The sequence below is a fragment of the Phascolarctos cinereus genome, unplaced genomic scaffold (genome assembly GCF_003287225.1).
Source record: "Phascolarctos cinereus isolate Bilbo 61053 unplaced genomic scaffold, phaCin_HiC Scaffold_9;HRSCAF=440, whole genome shotgun sequence".
In the NCBI taxonomy this organism is placed as follows: domain Eukaryota; kingdom Metazoa; phylum Chordata; class Mammalia; order Diprotodontia; family Phascolarctidae; genus Phascolarctos; species Phascolarctos cinereus.
This window is the reverse complement of record NW_027556402.1, coordinates 144,905,473-144,928,383: the sequence shown is the minus strand read 5'-3', so window position 1 is coordinate 144,928,383 and position 22,911 is coordinate 144,905,473. Positions and strand designations below refer to the sequence as shown.

The window sequence follows — 22,911 nt, the reverse complement described above, 5'->3', positions numbered from 1 at the left end:
TTTATTTCTTCTTGGTGCAAACAAAGTGTATTCACCATTTAGAGTCATTGCAGCAAAAGAATCAAACTTAATTTGATAAACTGTTACCACTAAGACTTTGCTCTCAGATAAGTAATGTTAACGAGGACCAAAGGAACTGAAAAACCTTCCAATCATAATAAAAATATAATCAAAGATATATTTCTTCTGAAATAACATCATGGAGGCGGCTCCCATTTCTTGTCGTTTCTAATTTTGCTCCTTTGCTTGTTTGATATTGCTTAGTAATGAGATCACTACTTTATTTCCTTTAACGGCTTCTTTATTGCCTTCTTGTTGAGGGCCAAACAGATGAAGGCAACAGTACCCACATGCATTTTAAGATTTTGTCCCAAGGAACACATTGTCCCTAAAAGTGGGGACTACCTGAGTTGCATTTTATATAACACTAGAGATGCAAAAAACCTTAACAGAAAGGCAATAATTTTTTAAAATTATGCTTTTATAACTTAAGTGATTTCAATTAAATATGAATTTAAAAATGGTAACACCAAAAAGTCAAAGGAAAAAAAAGACTGAAAATGGCACACTTTATTCATTGCTTATAAGTAAGGTTTTAGACAAATCATGTAATTTTTACTGTCTCTCCATATAGCAGAAATGAGAAGCAGCGTGGGACAGTAGATAGAGAACTGGCCTCAAAGTCACAAAAACCTGAGTGAGATCTCTCAAGCCTCAAATAGGTCACCTTTGACCCACAGTGGCCATGTGACCCTGGACAAGTCACTTAACTCCTCAGTGCTTTAAGTAGAGCAGTTACAGAGAAAGAGGGTATTCTGCATTTGTAGAGGGAGTTTCCTTAGCAGGAGCTCCCTACACCAGTGATTTCAAACTCAAAGAGAAACAGAATCCTGTAGGCTACATACTGACTTAGAAAACCACAAATTAACATTATCTATATTGTACTGTACTTCTACTTCTTTTCTAACCATTTACCAATTACATTTTAAAATGGATCATCCCACTTGGGAGATTTTAGGATCTCTAGAGCTCATCACCCCTACCCCCACAACTCCCTCAGCAGCCTGTCACCTTATTACACATCCAGTCCCAATCCCTATTCTCTTAGTAGAAATAATAGGACATTTTACATACAAGTAACCCTTTGTTAACATTTTTAAAAGAGTTAATGAATACATATTAAGCATTCTGAAAATGTTCTGAAAAAATATGACTAAATACTTAAAGAAATCTTAAGGATTATGTTAAACCTTCACAATGAGTACTTTATGGACCTGGTGCTGATAAAAATTGTAACTAAATTCTTTTTGACTCATTGGAGCCAAATATAGTTGTTATAAAATCCTAATATGGTGGTATACTATCCAAAAATTTATAGTAAATTGGATATTTTAGCTCATACTAATGAACTGTGTACATTTTTTGTTTATATATGCAATCTTAATGACAATAAGAAAACAATGATAAATTCTGAAGGAAAAAAAACACATTTTGAGTATCAAGTAAAACTACCAAATTAGAGAATATCTGACAGAGACATATTAAAGAGAGCCAGAAAACTTTTCAGGAACCTGATAATACTCAATAATGCTTTGGATCCAGTTTTAGAGGGGTTTTTTTGGTGGTAGTTGTTGTTGTTTTAAGAATTATAAGATCCTCTAAGAAGCTTAATGTGTAAGTCAAATAATTCATGTCCCTACTGGGAATCAGCATCACCTAGAATAAAAGAGCTAATACTGTCTATACAAAGGGAAAGAGAACATAGTCATGGAAAGCTGTTCTAGGGCTCACTAGTAGCACAGAGCTCTACTAGTAGTAATGATCATAAATCGAGAGGGGATCACAGACCCATACAATACAACTTCTTCATTTTACAGATAGATGGTGAGTCTGAGGCTCAAGGAGTCACGCTGGCAGTGAGAGTGAGAGAGGTGAGATCTGAATCAAGGACACCCAATTCCAGAACCAGTGCTCTTTTCACATACCACATATGTTAGATGAAAATCTACATGATTTTTTTTTTAATGCCCAGAAGCAGGGGCTACAAGGCAAACAGGACAAAGTAGCAGGTTTTCATTCAAGAGGTGATCTATAGCCTAAAGAAGAAACACTCCAAGTGAACTTGGCCTAGAATGTTTTTTGGTTCTAAGAAGTGAGTTGTAGTAAGAAACACTTGATGATTAATTTATAGTCAGAATGTACCAATCTGTTATTTCTTTAAATTTTTGCTTTAAAGCATATTCTCTTAAACTTAATCATTAAATATAACTTCTCAATCAGTAAGAATTCTGTTATTTTTGTGCCAATATAATCTGACAGAAAAAAAAATTAAATGATTGGATCATATGTATATAGCTCTAAAATTCAAATGACTTGCTTAGAAAAAGAGACTAGGCCTAAAAATTATGCTAACTAAGGCAACACTGACTCTTGGAATCAGCTTTCTAGTTAAAGGCCTAAGGCCCCACAATGAAATCACTGAATCTGGTAAAAGCTCAGGGATAAGGTACCTAAGTGAGAAACAATTCCTACAACAACCCCAATAACCAATGGCTCTCAAGTGTAAGATGAAGCTAGAACTTTTACGCCTGCTAAATTTAATCTGGGGGAAATTAAGGAGCTATGTGGACTTAGTAGATATATAACCAGTGACCTGGCTTCATTAGCACTATATTCTAAATATTAAAGATCACTGGTTCAACTGGTCATTAAAATAATGAAGCTTGAATGACAGATATCTTTCCTTCTGGAGTTAACACCACTCAGTGAAAGTGCAACAGATGAAAAGTAGATGGAGAAGTAGCAAAGGATTGGATAATCCAAAAGCTACTGGATTATAAATAGGCATATATAATAATAGCTAGCATTTAGACAGCTCTTTAAAGTTTGCAAAAACACTTCACAATTATTATTTCATTTTATTGACACAACAACTCTAGAAGGCAAGTGCTATTATTATCTCCATTTTACAGCTGAGGAAATTAAGGCAGACAGAAGTTAAACAACTTGCTCATAGTTATACAGCTAGTGTCTGAGGCCAGGTGTATTTGAACTCAGGTCTTCCCGACTCCAGACCCAGTCTTCTATCCATTGAGAAATTAAAGATGAATTATACTAGTTCTGTTAACAACTCCAACATATAATTCTCTCTTTCTCTCTCCCAAAAATATGAAAACAAATTATCATTTCTTTTACATGTTAAGCAGACTGTCTATTGATTATTCATGGTTCATCACAGAGAAATGGATGTAAAAAACAACTGGAGTTTTGTCTTTCAAATCTTCAGAATATGTCTTGAAAATTCAAGCTATTTCAGAGATGGCAAATGTCAAATTGGAAATGAGGATAATTCATTCAGGTACATAATGAGCATTTACTATATGTAAGGCAATGAGTAATATTTTTTAACCATATCATTAGTCTCAGTAACTTTTCAAACTAAAGCAAGTTATTCAACTGCCTTTTCTACACTGGAAGAAGAAAAACAACTACATTTTTTCCATCTTAATTATGTATACAAATAAACTAGTTACATAAATTTGAAATCTCAAAACCATAATTATTAGCCTGTACATAATTCACTGAAAATAATCAAACAAAACCAAAAATCATTTTCATACCTGTGATATTCCTTGTTGAATTTGTAAAGTTGTAGCTTGAGACATCATTGGCTGTGTTAAAGACTGACCAACAGATTGAGAATTTAGGGACTAGGAAAAAAACAACAACAATAACACATTGGTTTGGGATTTTTTTAACATAAACACTTCCACTTGAAATAAACATTACTTTAAAATGAATGCTGCCTAAACTTAAGATTTTAAGAACTTGCAGCTTTAAACTGTTTTCTTATAACCTATATTTTTTACTTAAAAATTATTTTAATATTTTTAATGGAAAATATTTCACAAAACATTTAGTCTCCAGGTAAATGAGATAGTAATAGCTCTATCTTTATCTCTTTGGAAAGAACAGTGAATGAATACCATGGATCTTCTTGATATTTATCTGTGTGAATGTTTATAAGAAAATTACTCACTAAAGACTTTACCTGACTACTAAATGATGACCTCCTTTGAGTTATTTTTTCATGTCCAGGTAAATGCTGTCTGGGAGGAGTGCTATTATCTGTTGGAATCTTTGTTGGTGTTGCTGGTGTTAAAAAGCAAAAAAAAAAATTTCATTAGAATTAAAAAAAAATTTCAAATATTCATCTCAAAATATCTTTCAATAAAAAAAGTTTTAATACAAATTAATTTCTGAATATTAAAGTTTAAGTATAATAATTATGGAATGCTTTTTTGGTCCCTTATCATTTCTATTCTTTTTAAGCAACATATGAAATACTCTAAGAAGAAAAATAAACTTCATTAGGAAAACATGTTTTCAGATTGCAGATTAGATGAAACCTATAAAGTTGTCTTTTTGTGGTCAATACATTCTAAAAAGTACATAAAGTTTCTAAGTCTACTGGAGGTAAGAAAGCTGTAAAAAATAAATATTTAACATCTGCTCTCCCTACCTGTAAAAGGGAAGCAAACGTTTTCTTTTTTGAATGGGTAATGGGAAAAATCAATACTTTAAATATATTTAATTGGTGATCTAAGAGATTATTATTTTTAAAAATTGAGCAACTTTCTTCCTATTTAATAGTAAGATTTTTCTTTACATATATTGCAGAAATATAAACACTTGTGATTTTAATTAGTGCAGCTAGGTGGCGCAATGGTTACAGCACTGGGCCCCAAGTCAGGAAGACCTGAGTTCAAATCCGACCTCAGATACCTGCTAGTTGTGTGAACCTGGACAAGGCACTTAACCCTGTTTGCCTCAGGAAATGGCAAACCACTACAGTATCTGTGCCAAGAGACTCCCAAATGGGGTCACAAAGAATTGGACACAACTTGGCAACAACATGATTTTAATTATTAGAGACATTTGATAAAAAAAAAAAACCAATTTAAGTTCTCCCTAACTCTTCAAATCCATACAATATCTTCATACCACAATCTTTTAAAATAAAGACAGCTTTACAATATACTATTGTGAAAAATGAGACAAGAAGAAAAAATACGTTAATATTCTTTAAAGAGGGGACTTGCTTTCCTTTTGCATTACTTACAGGAAGGATCTGACACTGCAGTATGAGATGACTTCCTTGAACTCCTGGATGAAGCAGAAGGAGTTGGGCTGTGATCAAATCTTTCTAATGCTTCTTTGAGACTAACAGTGTTAATGCGATTATCAGATCCAGAGTCTTGGCTCTAAAGAGACATAATAATTTTCAAAATAAACACCCTACTGTGTTTCAAACACAAACACAATCCATTCTGAAATACATATTTTTAAAATTGTTATTTTTTTCATTTATCAGAAAAGCAGACCTTTCTCCAAAGAATCAAAAACAGTAGCTCTCACATCTAAGTGGTGGACAACCACCATTATTACCATTTTACATATCATAGAGAGGTTAATCTAAAAGTCAGTAGTTTAAACAGAGGATAAATATCATGGGTATGAAGTGGAATCTCAGAATTGCTTTCATTTACATTTCTCTAATTAGCAATATTTTGGAGCAATTTTTCATACGGTTATAGATAGTCTGGGTTTCTTGCCTTGAGAACTAACAGTTCATATCCTTAGACTATTTATCAATTGGGGAACGGCTCTTATTAGAATTTTGATCAGTTCCTTACACATCTTGGAAACGAGACCTTTATCAGAGAAACTCATTGCAAAAATATTTCACAGTTCATTGTTTCTCTTACTCTTAGCTGTATTGGATTAGTTTCTACAGAAACTTTTTCATCTTCTGTAATCAGAATTACCCATTTTATCTTCTGAAATCTTATCTGGTAATGAACTTTTATTCTATCCATCAATCTGACAGATAATTTTCTCCACACTCTCTAATTTAGGTCACCAATCCAACTGAAGCTTTTCATGGCATAAAATATGAAGCAGTATTGGTATAAGTTTAAGTTTTTCCATACTGCTGTCCATTTTTCCCAGAAATCTGTGTCAGTTATTCCTTTTCTCAGCATCCATTATCTTTGTGTTTACAAATACTGTGGTAGTGGATATATATATATGTTTCTGCATGTTACATACCTAATCTGTTCTACTAATCAGCCTCTATTTTTTAATCAATATCAAACTGTTCTGAAAATCCTGTTTTATAATATAGATTGAAATTTGGCATTGCTAGGCCCTCTTCATTCTCACTTCTTTTGATTATTTCTCAGGGATTCTTTTTTTTCTACCACATAAATTTCATTATTTTTAAAATTTTAGTTCTATATTTAGTTTTAATTTATTTAGTTCTTTGGTTGTCTGATTAGTATAACATTGAATAAGTAAATTAATTTATGTACTACTGCCATTTTTACTATGATGGCTCATCTTATCCATGAACAATTAGTATTTCCAAACTATTTATGTCTGTCTTTATTTTTATAACCTTTGATTTGCAATTGTATTTACATAGTTTTCAGGTTATCTTAATAGGTAGACTCCCAAGTACTTAAACATTCTGTAATTATTCTATTTTTTTTTTACTTCTATAATTATTTTAAGTGCAAATTTCTCTATCTCTTCCTGCTAGATTTTGCTGGCATCATCCAGACATACTGATGATGTGTGTGGACTTACTTTATATCCTGAAAATTTGCTTAAGTCACTTACTGTTTCAGATAATTCTTAGTTGACAATTATGGGGTTAAGTATACCATCATATCACCTACAGAAGTGAAAATTTTGCTTTTTCTTTACCTATACTTTTCCCCTCTAATTTTATTTTCTTGTCTTACTATGTCAAACAGAAGGAGCAACAATGGACATCTTTGTTCATTCTTGATTTTATTGGCAAGTATTCTAGTTTATTTCTATTATATATAATCATAGCTTTTGATTTTAGATTTACGCTATTTATTATTTTAAAGAAAGGTTCATATATTCTTATGTTTCCCTAATGTTTTATTAGATATGAGAATTGTATTTTGTCAAAAGCTTTTCCTGAATGTTTCAATGTAATAATAAATTTTTTAATTGATTTTGTTATTAACATGGTCAATTAAAATTATAATTTCCTAATATTAAACCAACTCTGCATTCCTGTTATAAATCCAAACTGGTCATAGTATATAATCTTTGCGATATGTTGGTTTAGCTTCTTTGCTAATACTTAAAGTTTTTCCATCAATATTCATTACAGATATTAGTCTATAGTTTTCTTTTCCTCTTTTAACAAAGACGAAGAAAAAAAGAAGACAGTAAATGTTGGAGGGGCTGGAGGTAAACAGGTAAATTGAGGCACTATTGGTGGACCTGTGACTGGGCACAAAAATTCTGAAAAGCAATTTGGAATTATAAACAAAAGTTACTAAACAGTGTACACCCTTTGATTCAGCTGTAACACTGAGATGTGTCTCTTGTTTAGTAATGAACTTTTATTTTATTAAAGGCCTATACACAAAAGAGATTTTTTAAAAAAGAGGGAAAGATTCTACATATACAGTATTTTTTATGGTGGCAAAAAACTGGGAACTAAAGGGACCGATTGAGAAATGGCTGATTAAGTTGTAGCTATGAATGTAATGGAATATGTAACGGAATACTACTGTGCTGTAAGAAATCAGGAAACAGATGATTTCAAAGACATAAAGTGAACTTATACTGTGCAGTAAGCAAAACTAGAAGAACAATTCATACTATCACATCAATATTATAATATTATATTCATATATATATATTCATATATAATATATATAATATTATAATATTATAAAAATATTTATAAATTATAAAAATTATAAAAATGAACAATTCTGAAGACTTATAAACTGATGAAGGAAATTAACTAATGAAGGAAAACAATTTATACAATTACAACACTGTAAAGACAACTTTGAAAGCTGTAAGAACTATGATCAATACCATATCAATCAATAATATCTTGACTATCCAAGATTCCAGAGGACCATGATGAAATATACTATTTACCGCTTGACTGAGATGTAACAGATTTAAGGTGAGAATGAGACATCTATACTTTTGAATACAACTGATGAGATAATTTGCTTTGCTTCAGTATGTATATTTGTTACATGGAATTTATTTTTCTTTTCTCTAAAAAGAGAGAATAGATATCTTTAATCTAATTTCTTTTCCAGCATTCTATGATATTTCAAATAAAGTAATAACAAAGGTATCAAATAAAATGAAGTTTTCTATATGTATTATTATATTATGAAACTATATATTATGAAACTATAGACTAGAGCTATACAAGTGTCCAAAGTCAATTTATGCAAGTTTACTTTCATAAAATTGAGAAAAAAATAGCACTGACATCACTTTGAATTATAAACTGTGAAGGTGCTGCCTCAAACATTTGTGGAAATCCAAGAGTTAAACAGAACGCAGCTTTTCAATTGCTTTTCTGACAATACAGCTGATAAAATCATCGGAAGTACTGAGGAGATAACAGTGAAGTGTTCAGTCTTAAATGAAGTGAAAATAAGTGATTATACTTCATAACTCCTTTCAGAGGTATGAAAACATTCAGCAAAGCTTGATGGAATTGGCTGTCTATTGGCTGGCCAAACAGTTGGCTTACATTCCTGTTAAGTCCTTCTAAAAAGCTGGACATTTATTCTAAATGAAGAGTCCAGGAAGAAGATAGCCTTGAGAAGTGTAATTCATGACAGCAAAGAGACAAGTATAGATTCTCTTCAGAGAGAATTAGCTTTGGAAGTCAGGAATCAAACTTTGGACCAGGGCAGATGTAGGTCCAGCCAAACGACCTGCCCAACAGAGATAGTGGGAGCAGAACAGACACCATGAGTAAGGAGAGGACATCAGGAAGCTACAGTGCCAGAGACGTGAGTTACGCTGGACATGAATGTTACCCACTTCTGTGTTTCTCTACTAGTGTCATCTGTGGATGTGTCCTCTCTTCCCACTGATGCTGTGCATAATGATAAAAGGTCATCTTCCAAGATTTATGAAGGGAATGTTTTGTTACTATTGTTTTTTACAATTCCTTCTCAGCAAAAAGTCTATTAAAGGTAAATGTGCTAGTTGAAGCTTTTGAGCTATGGTTTTAGGAGTGCAGAACCACAGTGTCTTGAGCTTGAGTTGAGAGGTCACTCCCAAAGTAGGAGATAACATAAATGAGAGGGCTGGATTAGGTTCCTTTCAGCTTCAAACCTATGATCCTATTACCTGAAAAATGTTAGGAATTTATCTCATTTGTGATGCTACCAAAATCCTCCTTTTATCCTGTGTTTGTAAACATAATTAACAGCAATGAGGATGATAAAAATCACCCTCCCCTACCACATAAAGCACAGTTTCCAAGTATCAACAATGGAAAGGGATAAGCAGCATCCAAGGAGAATATAGAAAGCATGAAAAAATGAAGTTGGAAAGGAGAGAAGGCAGTCAAATGAAGGCAATCCTTCTCAGGTATCATAGATATTCCTTACACCTGGAGAAACAACTTCCATGTAAAATCTTCTCTGAGAAAGAAGAGACATGGAAAGATGCACAGACATCTTCACATTAAAAGGACCTTCTTTTTAGGTAACTTTTTCCCTAAGACATAAATGTTTTCATCAAACACTCTGGACACCCTGCCCTTAAGGAAGGGAGGAGGTGAAAGGAAAGGGAACTATATGAAAGGCTCTATGCTGAGTACTTTTTACAAATATCTTATTTCATCCTCTTTGAGGTAAGTGCTGTTATTATCTCCATTTTATAGTTGAGGAAAGTGAAGCGAACAGAGGTTAAGTGTCTTGACCAGGGTCACATAGTAGCAAGTGTATAAGAAAATATAATTAATAATAGTATCTTCTTACACTCCTGACTCTCATCATTTTTCATCAAATTTCAATAGGTGCAGATAATAATAGTCCCCTAAATTCAAGTACTGAATCTCCTCCTCTGAGTTAAGATCTAATCTTTTTAATCTTCTCACACTGAACCATTTTCACTCTATAACAGGAAAAATGAGTAACATAAAAGTCAAATAATTTTAATTTAAAATGCTATTTCATAAGTCATTATAATGAATGAAAATACATTGATTTGTTATAAATCTTAAGAAACATACTTTATCAGCTGCTATCTCAGGAAGAGACTCCTTAATACCAAGTTCTCGTCGTCTTTCAGCCCTAACTTCTGCATAACTAAAAAGGGAAACAAAAATATAAGGACATATAATACTGTAGGTCTGATCACTTAAAACATTTACTTTTGGTCTTTGCTGGTTGCCTGTGAACTATTCCTACAATCTTTTCTTTGTAATATACAACATCAAAACCATAGCTATAGTTTTTACTCCCCTTTCAAAAACAGTACTTCTCTTAGATAATGCAAAGTTTTTACACACTGCTGAAAACTATTACCAATTAACTAGCAGGTAAATGAAGAGAAAGTTATTATTGAAAATTTCCCCAATTTTAATTCTAAAAGTAAATCTAGTTAATTTCTGTATAAACATGTTGTACTTTCTGCCATAAGATGCAAATTGTAATTATGATGACTATACTTTTAAGATATTTTTCATTACTTCTTTAAGCTTGCCAAGATTGATTTTTAAAAATTGGTGATGTAAAACCATAAACACATTTTATTTCATTTTAATTAACAATGTTACTAAATTTTTTATTAACTATTATCTAAGACTCTCTAAAAGAACTATTACCTTACTACAGTGTGCGTGCAGACAATAAACTCTGGCCTTGAATTCCACTGATGATAGGTAATATAGTAATGAGTTTGAAGCCAAATCCACTGTTGCCCTTTTGTCAGGAACCTATAATAACAGGACTTGCCTTTCCCATATTGCATTACTAGAGGAGACAAAAAAACACAAGACTTTTTTTTCTTGATTTACATTTTCAATTATTAGGAATAGTTTTTGCCCAAAAGTTTATAATTTCTGAAAAGATCTATGCAAAATCAACTTCCACTTGACTCTGCCACCTACAGTGCTTCAGTCAAATACAAACCACTCCCCTGAGGTAATTTAGTGACTTAAGCGATTAATGTACCTTCCAAAGCACTTAATCTTATTAATTATTTACCTCAAAATTACATATACATAAAACACACACACACACACACACACACACACACGTGCACGCATGTCCATATATACACACAGTCGAGAGGTCTAGTCTTATCTGCTTTCTAATAAACAACTGACTTCAAATCAACCAAGCAGGTACACTGTGGATTTCTGCTAAAAAACTACACTGGGAAGTTACAGCCATATAGGTTCCCACCTGGCAGGCAGTCCCCTGGCCTAAACTAAACATTCAACAGCAAATAATATTTTCTTTACACCCGAAACTGCTTCACTTAAACAAAATTTTCTGAGTTTTAGGATAGCAGATGCTATTTAACCTGCTTTATTTAGAGAACTCTAGTCAATCAATACAGGGAAATAAAAATTTAAACATCAAATTTAGCTTTTAAAATTAAAGTCAGATGACATCTCAGTAATTATTTTTTAAAAATGAAACAATATTAATACATTATTTTTAAAAATCAGAAGCAAAGAAAATATGTGTATTAGTGGATTCTCCGAGTGGATATTCTATATCTTCGCAAACCTAAATTTCATGACATAGTATTTTCCTCAGTGGAACCAATCAGCCTAACCAGCCATTTCAATTTCCAAAAGAATTTTCTTAATCTCATCCTAAGGGTGTAACTTACAAACTATTAGAGAGGTTCTTGTCCATTATATACTATTTATGATATGCTATTTAACATTACAATAACAGAAAATGAACACTATTATCTTATCTACTAACTACTTACCTACTTACTACTTATCTAACTTCAATGCAAACATAAATACGCAATGAAATTCTCCATTCCTTTTTATTCTGACACTAAAAACTGTCACATTATAGTAACTTCCTCTTACCCTTTATTATGAACGATTTCAACAGTTGAGAAAACAGTTATGAATGCAGTGAAATATTAACATCTACTTACAATGTTCATGGCATTTTGCCAAATTTTCTAGGTCATCCACATGATAGTAATCATACCCTGATGTCCCCAGAACTTCAAATGGCAAATATCCTATTATGGGAGGTGCCCTAGATTATACAAAAAAAAAAAAAAAAAAAAGAAAAGAAAAGAAAAGCAATATTATCTTATTTTGATAAAATCACACAGCTAGTAAAATCTTTCAGGAGACAATTTTTGGAAAATGGGTAAAAATTTCAAAGTCAATTCTGATTAGCTTGAAAAAAATGAATGTGTTGCCCTAAATTTTTTCATAGGCCCTACCTGTGATCTAGGAAGAGAAATTTCCATTCTAAACTATGTCTAGATGTAAACTCTTCATTGGGCTCTTCAACAGTGCACATTTCCTATAAGTAAGCAAAAAAAAAAAGTCATAAAATGGATCATAATTCAGAAATGTTTTTCTGAATAATTCAAAATGATTTTAGTTGTATATATTCTTATAAAACCATTAGCTGGCATTGTATGATACATGAACATCTCAAAAAGTTTTAATGCAAGGTAAGCCTGGCAAACTGGGGGGGTTATAGCATATTTCCAATGCTTACTTGGGTATGAGATATAGAGTAAAAGACTACCATCAAAGGCATGTATTGAGAATGAGAGAGCAGATGGAATGGTCCAGTGTTACCTCTTAGAGATTAAAGGAACCAGATGAAAGGGAGCACTTGGTGGAACTTCTATGAAGGACTTACATTATGATGTGGAAAAGTACATATTTAGAGGGCAGTACAATTCTGTAGCATATGGAGAAGTAGCACAGAATAGGCTATGAAGCCTAAGTAGGAAAGGCTATCAAATATTGCTACCATTAAGCACTTTTATTCATTTATTGGGTTTAGGTTAGGAAAAACAATGGACAAACCCCCAAAGCCCATGGCCATTACTGACCCCAGGTCATGGGAAAAGAAAATGAATGGACAGGTCTTCTGACAACAGAGCTGCCACCAAACTGCTTTTGGGGGAATGATGGCAAGGTTAGCTGTGACTCTGACAGATACTGATCAACTACTTTCACAATATTTTGGGGGATACAGAACAAGACAATGGTTAGATTTAAAAGGTTGAGATACCCACTGTAAGAATGAGAGGTAAAAGGAAAGAGAAAGTCCTTTTATTGGTAGATTAAGCTATTAGGAAACACTTACACTCATCAATTTTTCAGTGAGCCCTTAACAAATCACAGGTAGAACAAACTATTGATAATCGACATTTGGATATTCTATTGTGAATTAGCTCAGACACACAAGAATTTTAGGGCTGGAAGGACCTTAACAGTCATCTAGTCCAACCTCATTTTATACATGAGAAAACTGAGAACTGAAAAGTTATTATTTGACTTGTCCCCAGTCACACAGATACTACATTCCTAAATCTTAAATCCAGGGGCTGACTTCATCTTTCTTCTAGTATATGTCTAGTTCATCATCTTCTCACCTTTAGTTGTTTATTTCCTATAAATGCAAGCTCAATTTATTAATAAAACAAGAAATAACTTGCTAATAAAATGAGAAGGTAACTTTACAGCAAACGAGTTATTGATGGCATTTCAAAGTACAATTAATATTTTAAAAATCATCTGTTCAAGATTATCTAGACTATGGCTCCTCCTCACTGGGGCTAAGAGCTAACTATACTGTTATAAAAGCATAACAGTATTCAAAAAATGCAGAAACTAGTAAACAAATAACAATAAGCAATTAAAGTGTACATACAGCTCACCACAGTGAATCTAAAGCAACACCAGTGGGACAGTAAGAGAACTAGAGATGGAATTTCACCCAGTAATGTGTCAGCCCAGTGTCCTTGGACCCGAGGGCAAATCACTTAACCTCTAAGCCTGGGCCTCCTCAGTTGTGAAATGGGATAGTATTTGTACTACCTCATAAGGCTGTCATAAGGATAAAATCTGATAAACATTAAACCGCCACATAAATACAAATTATCAGAACTGGAAAAAAATTACATAACTGAATTATAATGATAGAGTTTAAACAACTAACTGCCTGAGAAATGCTATGATTGTACATACTCAACAATTCATGATTTCCACAGACTTCAATGGATTTCAATCAGTTTTTATTATTTTAGAAACAGGAAATACTATAGATAGTTCAAATGATAGGCTTAAATCATATCCTACGTGGGAAGCAAAATTCTAAACATACCTTAATGAACTGAGGTGTAGCTAACCTAACAGTAGCTACAAAACAAATTCTGTCTTCATATGAAGGCCTATGAGATCGTTGTATGGTTCCTTCAAAACCATTGTGTGATGAACTGGATACTGAATGAATGACAAAGAAAAAAATATCAGCAATTATTTCACCTATTTCAAATTTCTATTCTCTTTGTCAATGCCATTCAATTAAACATTAGCCTCCTGCTGTGAGATGAGCACAGTGGTAGGTGCTAATGGAGGTAAGAAGTTTACCTGTCCTGGCTCCAGCTTATTACAGGAATAATAAATATACAGATAACTATAAACCACAATAACTACATCAGAATGGTGTAAAACATCTCTCTATTATAGAGGTATGAGGTCTGAGGAGGAAAAGGTCATTACCAGACAGAATCAGGGAAGCCTTTATGAAAGAGAAGGTAATTTGAATTGAATTTTAAAGAAAGAGTAGGAATTCAGCAGGGGAAGAAGAAGGGAAAAACTTTCCAGGCACACGGTTTAGCCTAAGCAAAGCAACAAAGATAGAAGAATATGGGGTAGGGCACAGTAGTCCAATTTACCTAGACACTGTTTGGAGGGGAGCACTATAAGGTAAGGCTGGAAAGGCAGGGTGACATCTACTTGTGGAGGGCCTTGAATGCGGCTAAAAAAGAAAAGAGACTAAACTTTATTTTGAAAGCAAAAGGGAAACACCAAAATTTCCGAGCAAGAATGAGATAACTGTACAAGAAAGATAAGTCAGGAAGTTATATGAAGAATAGTTTGAAATAGGGAGCATACTGGTGAGGGAGAAAATCTAGCAGGAGACAAGTCCAATAGTTGAGACAGATAATAACACAGACCTGTATACTATGACGATCTGAAACATACAGGTTTCAAAAACTGGAGTTTGGTCATTGTAAGAAATAATTAATTCAAAAGGATAAGCAGGTTGAGGGGGAAGATAAATAATTTGAATGATTACAGTACTACTGGTACATTGGAATAGATATATGCTCTAAGCAGATAGAGAGGCAGGTGAGGGTGGGGGGGGGGGAAGATTGGAGAGTCTTTTGAAAGTAGCTGACAGCAGAAGCCATAATAATCTATGAAACTGCCAAGCAAAGATGCCAGAGACTGACAGAGAGAAGAAACAGTGGGTAAGAAGAAAAGCCAAGGAGAATATGCTATATCTGAATCATGGAAGAAGAGAAACTAGAAGAAAGTAATGGTCAACAGATCACAACAATAGGAAATGCTGTAGAGGTGAAGGGTGATGAGAAAGGAAAAAAGGCTGTTAGACTGGCCAACCAACAGGTCATTGGTGACCTGGAGAAAGCAGTTTCAATAGAATATCTGGGCTGAGGCAAAGATCCAGTTTGGAAGCCAGAATATAAGAGGCTCAGAATCACAGGATCATAGCATTAAAGCTAACAGGGACCTTACAAGTCACATCATTTTTCAGATGAGAAAACTGAGGCCCAGAGAAATTAAATAACTTGTGCAAAGCCACAGAGGAGAGATTGGGTGAGAAGTGAGGTATAGATAAAAATTTTTTAAGTTTGGTAGTGGAGAGGAGAAAGATGGGATTTTACCTGGGGGGCATATAAAGGTTAAGGGGAGGATTTGGAGAGTTTATAGATACCTGAACATACTTGTAAGGAAATGAAAAAGAGCCAGCATAGAGGGAAAGATGAAGATACCTAAAATGAAGGGAACAATTCCTAGAACAAAGTGGTCCTGGAGGAGGGGTGAAGAAAACAGGACTAAGGAAAAGGGCAGCTAGGTGGCGCAGTGGATAGAGGACTGGCCTTGGATTCAGGAGGACCTGAATTCAAATCTGGCCTCAGACACATAACACTTACTAGCTGTGTGACCCTGGGCAAGTCACTTAACCCCACTGCCTAACCAAAAAAAAAAACAGGACTAAGGTACCAGAGTAGCAGTAAGCCTTTAATGAGGAATATATATACCTCTTCCCTCTATTGTCAGAAGGAAATGAGGGGTTGCAAAAGATATTGTGATTTATAGGAAACTGAGAAGTCTTGGCAAATGTCCTCTGTGGTCTCATGGAAGTAGAATTCTATATCATCTCTAAGTGCAGGGTTGCGAGTATGGAGAGGAGAGAGGAAAAGACTGAGAACAGTCATTGTGAGGAATGAGAATGGCAAGTAAACAAAGAGTGGAAGAACTGATGAACAGGCTTAGGCCGAGGTTAGCCACTATAAATTTATGATATATAAGTCTTTTAACTTCAAATTAAACATTCCCATAGAAGCAGGATCCTCTAAGAACTTACCATTGTTCAAAGATTTGAAATTTCCTATAAACTTCACAAATTCATAGGTAGGTGGTTCTTTTGGATCTATTGTTCCTCGGAGCATATGGCAACAGAATTCAAGCTGATTTTTTGCTGAGGAGCAGAAAAGGTATTACTAATTAAAATGTTTTTTTAAACTTTTACTTGGCTGTCCTACTCCCTTCTAGCTACCATGTAATCTCTTTTCTTCATTTTGATGCCCAAATTCCTTGAACTTGTCCCTACCTGTGGCCTTCACTTCTTTTTTGATAGTATTTTTTTAATTATTGTAAAGACAATTTTTAACATTCATTGTTTACATGATAACTTTATTACAACTTTAAAAGGAATAGCAAGTTATATATAATAGATTTGCAGTTTTGAGTACAATCATCTTTTTTATTATACTATGTTAGGAAATGTTTGTTTTATTCCATAAATTAAAAATAAAATAAATAAAAATTCAAAACAATTTGAAAATCATATTTCAAGATAATTGGCTTTCTTTATAATGCAATATAATTAATTTCATGAATTTAACCATATTATTCTGAGGAGTCAGCAGACTTCCTCAGAGTGCCATGGGTCAATGATACTAAATAGATTAAGATCTCCTGCCTATGAGAAGTGTCCCAAAGTTATTACAAAACTTCAAAGATTCAGTGGTTCTTCTGTCCATCACAGTCTTAGACCCTCCAACCTTCTGACACAGGTCAGCATTCTCCTCTACCTATGTGAATTTTTCAATTCTGGGTTCTCTCATTGGTAGGCAATGTGGAATCGTGGGTAGATAGCTACCCTCAAAGACCTGGCTTAACGTTCATTTTTACAAAATTTTGAGTTCCAAATTTTTCTCCTCCCACCTCTCCTTCCCTCTTCCTAAAATAGTAAGCAATTTGATATAGGTTATATATAGATATGCAATTATGTAAAACATATTTCCATATTAGTCACAGTTGTGAAAGAAGAAACAGACTAAAAGGAAAAAAATCCATGAAAAAAATAAAGTAAAAATAGTATGCTTCAATCTGGATCAAAGTCCATCATTTCTTCTCCGAATGTGGATAGCATTTTCCATCATGAGTATTCTGCAACTGTCTTGGATCATTATATTGCTGAGAAGAGGTAAGTCATTCATAGCTGATTATCACACAATGTTGCTGTTACTGTAATGTTCTGGTTCTGCTCATTTCACTTTGCATCAGTTCACAGAAGTCTTTCCACGTTTTTCTGAAATTTGCCTGCTCATTATTTCTTATTGCACAGTAGCTCCATTACATGCATATACCACAGCTTGTTTAGCCATTCCCCAGTTGATGGGCATCCCCTCAATTTCCAATTTTTTGCCACCACAAAAAGAGCTGCTATAAATATTTTTGTACATGTAGGTCCTTTTTCCTTTTTTATGATCTCTTTGGGATAGAGCACTAGTAGTTGTTGCCCTCACTTCTTACCCTTCCATTCTTCCCTTAACCCCTATGCAGTATGATTTCCACACTCATCACTGCTCTCTTAATGTTACTGCTCTCTTAAATGCTGCTACCAGTGACTTCCTTCTTGTCACTTCATATTGTAAATTAGAAAGTGGACAATTTGTTTCAATAATATTTAAGAAATATCAAATTACCTATGTTACAAAGGGGAAAAAGTACAGACAAAAGTCACTTATAGAAATATTACATTTATCTGAATTATCAAGTAAAAAAACAAGTACTATCCATCACAAACCCACTACTTACATTTTAGATACTCTGGTGTTAATGAATCACTTTCCAGCAGATGAGTTGACAATATTTTATAAACTTCTGAATGTTCCCCTTCTGGGATAAAATTAAATATACTTTGATCCACAAGATCAGACTAAAAAAAGGGGAATTTAAAACAATTATAATGCATTCAAGTATATTTTTTAAATGTCACAATTTATTAAATAACAAAGAAAAACATAATTTTACTATGTCATTTCTGAGTTTCTACCCAACTTGGCCGCCTGACACATAGTAATAAGCACTTAGTAAATGCTTATTGACTAAATGAAAAGAGGCTCTCCCACACCTATTATTTCAAAAGCCTGAAATCCACATCAGACAGAATAATGATCAAAAAATCCATAAGGATTATATGAATACCTATAAATAATGAAGGGATTAAAAAACAAAATAAATATTCTGGAAGAAATGACTGGAAGGAGAATAAATAGCTTAGAAGAAAAGTCTGTAAACCTCATCCAAGAAACAGACTATTTGAAAATTACAGCAGACAAAACAGAAATTGATGATTCCATTAGATACCAAGAAATACAGGAATAAAATCAAAGATTGAAAAATTAAGAAAACTGAGATAGCTGATATAAAAAACAAATGACTCAGAAAACTGATCAGGAAGAGTTCATTTTTAAAAAATCACTGGACTCCTTCAAAAGTGGGATTTTTTTTTAAAAAGCCTAAACATTATGTTTCAAAAAATCAAAAAATGAGAACCATCTATCTAAATGGGCTCTATCTAAACACAGTGTCTACCTGTTATCTCCTGAAAGAAATCCCAAAAGGATTAAGCCCCAGGAACGTCATAACCAAAATCCAGAGATCCCAAATAAAAGGAAAAAAGTACTGCAAGTATCCAGAAAGAAGCAGTTCAAGTGTTAAAGGAACCAGAGCTAGGATCACCCAAAATCTGGCAGTTTCTATTATAAATAGGAGAAGATCTTGTAATATGATTTTCCAAAAGTCAGAGACAGGCTTATAGAAACAAAAAATAAATTACAAAGGTGAATATAATGGGGGGAGGAAAGGGCTGTAGAAAGGGGAGAATAAACTTTTAATAGAGAATGTATAAGTATTTCTGATGGAAAGATCATAGCAGGACCTCTGAAATTCAAGCAAAAGAATCCAGAAAAACCTAAAAAGGTCAAATTACGAGAACTGGGACTGTCTAATAATGTAGTGTTAACACTTTAATAGGGGAAGAAGAAACAAGTCTCCTTTCAGACACTTATTGTCTTCAAAGGCTATTGAGGGAATAAAATTAGAAAAACAAATGATCCAGGGGCATTCTGGTTCTGTTCTGAGGGTTTTAAGAGAAAGAGAGAACAAAAAGAATACATTTAGATAGAGGGAGGAAGGAGAAAGCAGTATTTATTATTCCTCATAACTGGGGTATATGAGAAGATAGAAGGAGTAGCAGGAAGATTTATCAGATGAATCTCACTCTTACCTGAAACAGACAAAAGGGATTGAACACACACACACACACACACACACACACACTCAGCTTCAAGTCATAGCTAAAATCCCACCATTTAAAGGAGCCTTTCCCAATCTCCACTAGTGCCTTCCTTCAATTGATTATCCTCAATTTATCCTGTATATATCTTATTTCTGCCTAGTTGTCTGCATGTTATCTCTTCCATTAGAATGGGGGCTCGGGATTGATTTTTTCTACTTTTTTTTGTAAATCTGGAACTTAGCACAGTGTCTGATACGTAGTAGATGTTTAATGTTGCTGACTGACTGAATGACAGTCTGGTATAGAATTAAACTCAACAAGGAATGAAGTGAAGAAGCTGGGAGTGGGGAATAAAACTGGGGAGGGAGTAGTCACAAGTAAAACAAATTTTTTTGTCCTAACGAGAGTATTAAAGGGGGGGGGGAGAAAAGAAAAAAAGAACTGCAATTTAATCATCAACAACCACCAAATGTGAAAGGCTGCGCAAATTGTGATATCAAGTATAATGGATTATTGTTCTACCATAAGAAATGATACAAAGTATGATTTCAGAGAATCCTGGGAAATACTGTCAAGTGAGCAGAACCAGAAAACAACTTATACAAAGACAACAACATTGCAAAGAAAAGCTTAAGAACGCTGATGGATGCATAGACCAATCATGTTTCCAGAGGTCTTAGAATGAAACATGTTACCCCCAATCTGATACAGAAGTGATGAACTCCAGGTGCAGAAAGAAACATACAGTTTTGGAAAAGGCCACTAGGTGAATTTTTTTTGGGGGGGGGGCTTAACTATTATTTGTTTTGTTTTCTTTTTTAATGGGGCAGAGGGAAGGTAGGAATGCGGAGGAGAGGAGATTACCAATATTAATGTCAAAAAAATAAAGGGCAGTTTCACGTGCAATCATCTTTTTTATTGTCCTGTGTTATGGAAATGCTTGTTTTATTCCATAAATTTAAAAAATAATTAATTAAAAAAGGAAAGAAAGAAACATGTAGAATTTATTATATACTTGAAATAAGTGATATGAAATGTAGATTCATGGCTTAACACACAATCTTCTTTTACAGAAATGCTCTTTTTTGATGCCTAAATTTAAAATACATTTTTTAAAGATTATCTTTGTTAACTTTGATAACAGGATTCTACTAATAATCCATTCAACTAGTGAAGATCCTTTTGGTCAGAATACAGCTAGAAGAATTTTAATTTTCCTTCTCCAAACCTAGAAATGTATTTCTAAACTGCTTTTCATTTGGAGTCATTTTTGATGTAAAAGCAACTTTTAAAAATCTGTTGTTGATTTAAGATATAAGTACATAATTCTGTTTATAAGCAAATATATCTACTCCACATGTGTATGCATGTGCATGTATGTGTATACAGATAGATAGATAAGAATAACTTAGCTCCTACATAATATCTTCTATCTAAACCCAAAGGACTAAAATAATATTAAATGCCTTCAAGAAATAACTATTAAAACTAACACAACCACATCTAGAATAATCTTTGAGTGAAATTTTGAATGAAACCTCAATTAACAACAATGTCTTCAGTTAGCACATTTACAAGCCTGCAATTTTACAAGAGATCTAGGATTTATGTACACTACCAATCCCACTTCTAACCTCACACACAAAAAAGAAAAAACAATAAAGCTTAAAATCAAGATCTTTAATAAAAATGACTTTTGAACAGTATGGGAAAGATTCGTATTTTGTTAGGCTGAATCCAACACACTTCTCCCTCTTGGGTTACCTTCCATCTACTCTCTATGCATCTTGTAGGTATCTCTTTATGCATGTCTTCCTTGTTATAAAAGCTCCTTGGGAGCTTTTGCCTTTCTTTGTATCCCCAGTGCTTAGCATAGTGCCTGGCACACTGTACGCACTTAACAGACGCTTATTAATTGACTGCTAAAGCTGGGTTGATTAGCTGAATCTATGGTCAAGGGCTCTATGTCTACCATGTACCAAAACCTCTGAAGAAGAAAAAAAAATTCATGGCAATATAAACTACTACTACAGCTGTCTCAGGGAAAACGACTTGTTTTAGGCATCACCTTTCCCGCCCTTTAGTTGTCAGCTATCCCACATCTCAATTTCATGAATATTCAGCCTACGTCTCATTCCCACAGGGGCTTCCTTTTAGCCAGCTATTAAAAATGAAGAATAGTATGATAAACAAATCACTGCTCAAACACTATTTTACTTATGTCATTCCCCAGTTAACAACTTCTCTCCATTTACCACAAAATATTTCAGTAAATGTTCTGTGCCCCTCACTTGGTGTATTCTTTCTCTAGGTCGTACCTCTATATGTAGAGAGAGAGACAGAGAGAGATCATTCTGTCTATATTGGACATTAAAATAAATTAATTGTTAGTAGAGACTATGCCTAAAATGATTCCTTGAACATTCCTAGACACAAATCAGATGTTTGCTGACCACAATATTAGGGAATAAGGAATTAAGGCAGTATTTCCCAAACCACTCTATGCAATGTGAATGGATTTCTCAGTAAGAGAAATTTGATGTTGGTAGTACTTTTCTCTCTAAAATATTAAATTAGAAGCAAAGACAAAACCTGTGATTTTTATTGGTATAAGGAACTTACAAGTGAGGAAATTCCCTCTATCAATGCAGCCTGTCATTGTCTCTGTACTTTACTTGAGTTGCTTAGAGTACTAAGAGGCTGTGACTTGCCTAGAGTCACACAACCAGTATGTGTCAGACATAGAACTGATATTTCTGCCTTGCTTCAAGGCTAGCTCTCTAGCCATCCACCATAGCATAATGCTGACGTAATTAAAAAATATGTATTATGTGGCAAAATTTCAACATGAAAGGAGGAAAAAAATTTTTAAAATAAAAGAAGAGCAAGTTTTCCTTATTGCTTCTACAGATCCCAGTGGATAACTTTTATGGGTTTGCCAACATATTTTAAGCCTAAAAATGTACCATGGCCAAATTAGTTCAGGACTTATTGAGTTGAGTGTTATCTCTCCCAACATTAGCTGCATGTCTAATAAAGGGCTCCTGACTCCTGATGACTGATAAGCCTGCCAGACACAGAGATTAATTTACGATAATGGAATTTCAGTTACCTTGACAAACCAATGCATTTACTCATAAGACTGGCCCTAACTACAGGACACAAGACAGTATCCCAG

The 22,911-nt window shown here is 33.7% G+C and overlaps 1 protein-coding gene across 2 annotated transcripts in view; it reads right to left on the bottom strand.

Annotated features, from left to right (window-relative positions):
* Positions 1 to 22,911, bottom strand: part of CLOCK (clock circadian regulator) — a 107,525-nt gene that overhangs the window by 16,681 nt on the left and 67,933 nt on the right. For both annotated transcript variants that reach the window (XM_020975287.2, XM_020975285.2), the window contains exons 8-17: positions 18,248 to 18,368; positions 16,509 to 16,622; positions 14,217 to 14,335; positions 12,313 to 12,395; positions 12,013 to 12,119; positions 10,709 to 10,856; positions 10,115 to 10,190; positions 5,123 to 5,264; positions 4,052 to 4,152; positions 3,621 to 3,710 (exon numbers count right to left, since the gene is read on the bottom strand). In XM_020975287.2, coding sequence (XP_020830946.1) covers positions 3,621 to 3,710; positions 4,052 to 4,152; positions 5,123 to 5,264; positions 10,115 to 10,190; positions 10,709 to 10,856; positions 12,013 to 12,119; positions 12,313 to 12,395; positions 14,217 to 14,335; positions 16,509 to 16,622; positions 18,248 to 18,368 — 1,101 coding nt within the window. The remainder of the gene's footprint in view (positions 1 to 3,620; positions 3,711 to 4,051; positions 4,153 to 5,122; positions 5,265 to 10,114; positions 10,191 to 10,708; positions 10,857 to 12,012; positions 12,120 to 12,312; positions 12,396 to 14,216; positions 14,336 to 16,508; positions 16,623 to 18,247; positions 18,369 to 22,911) is intronic.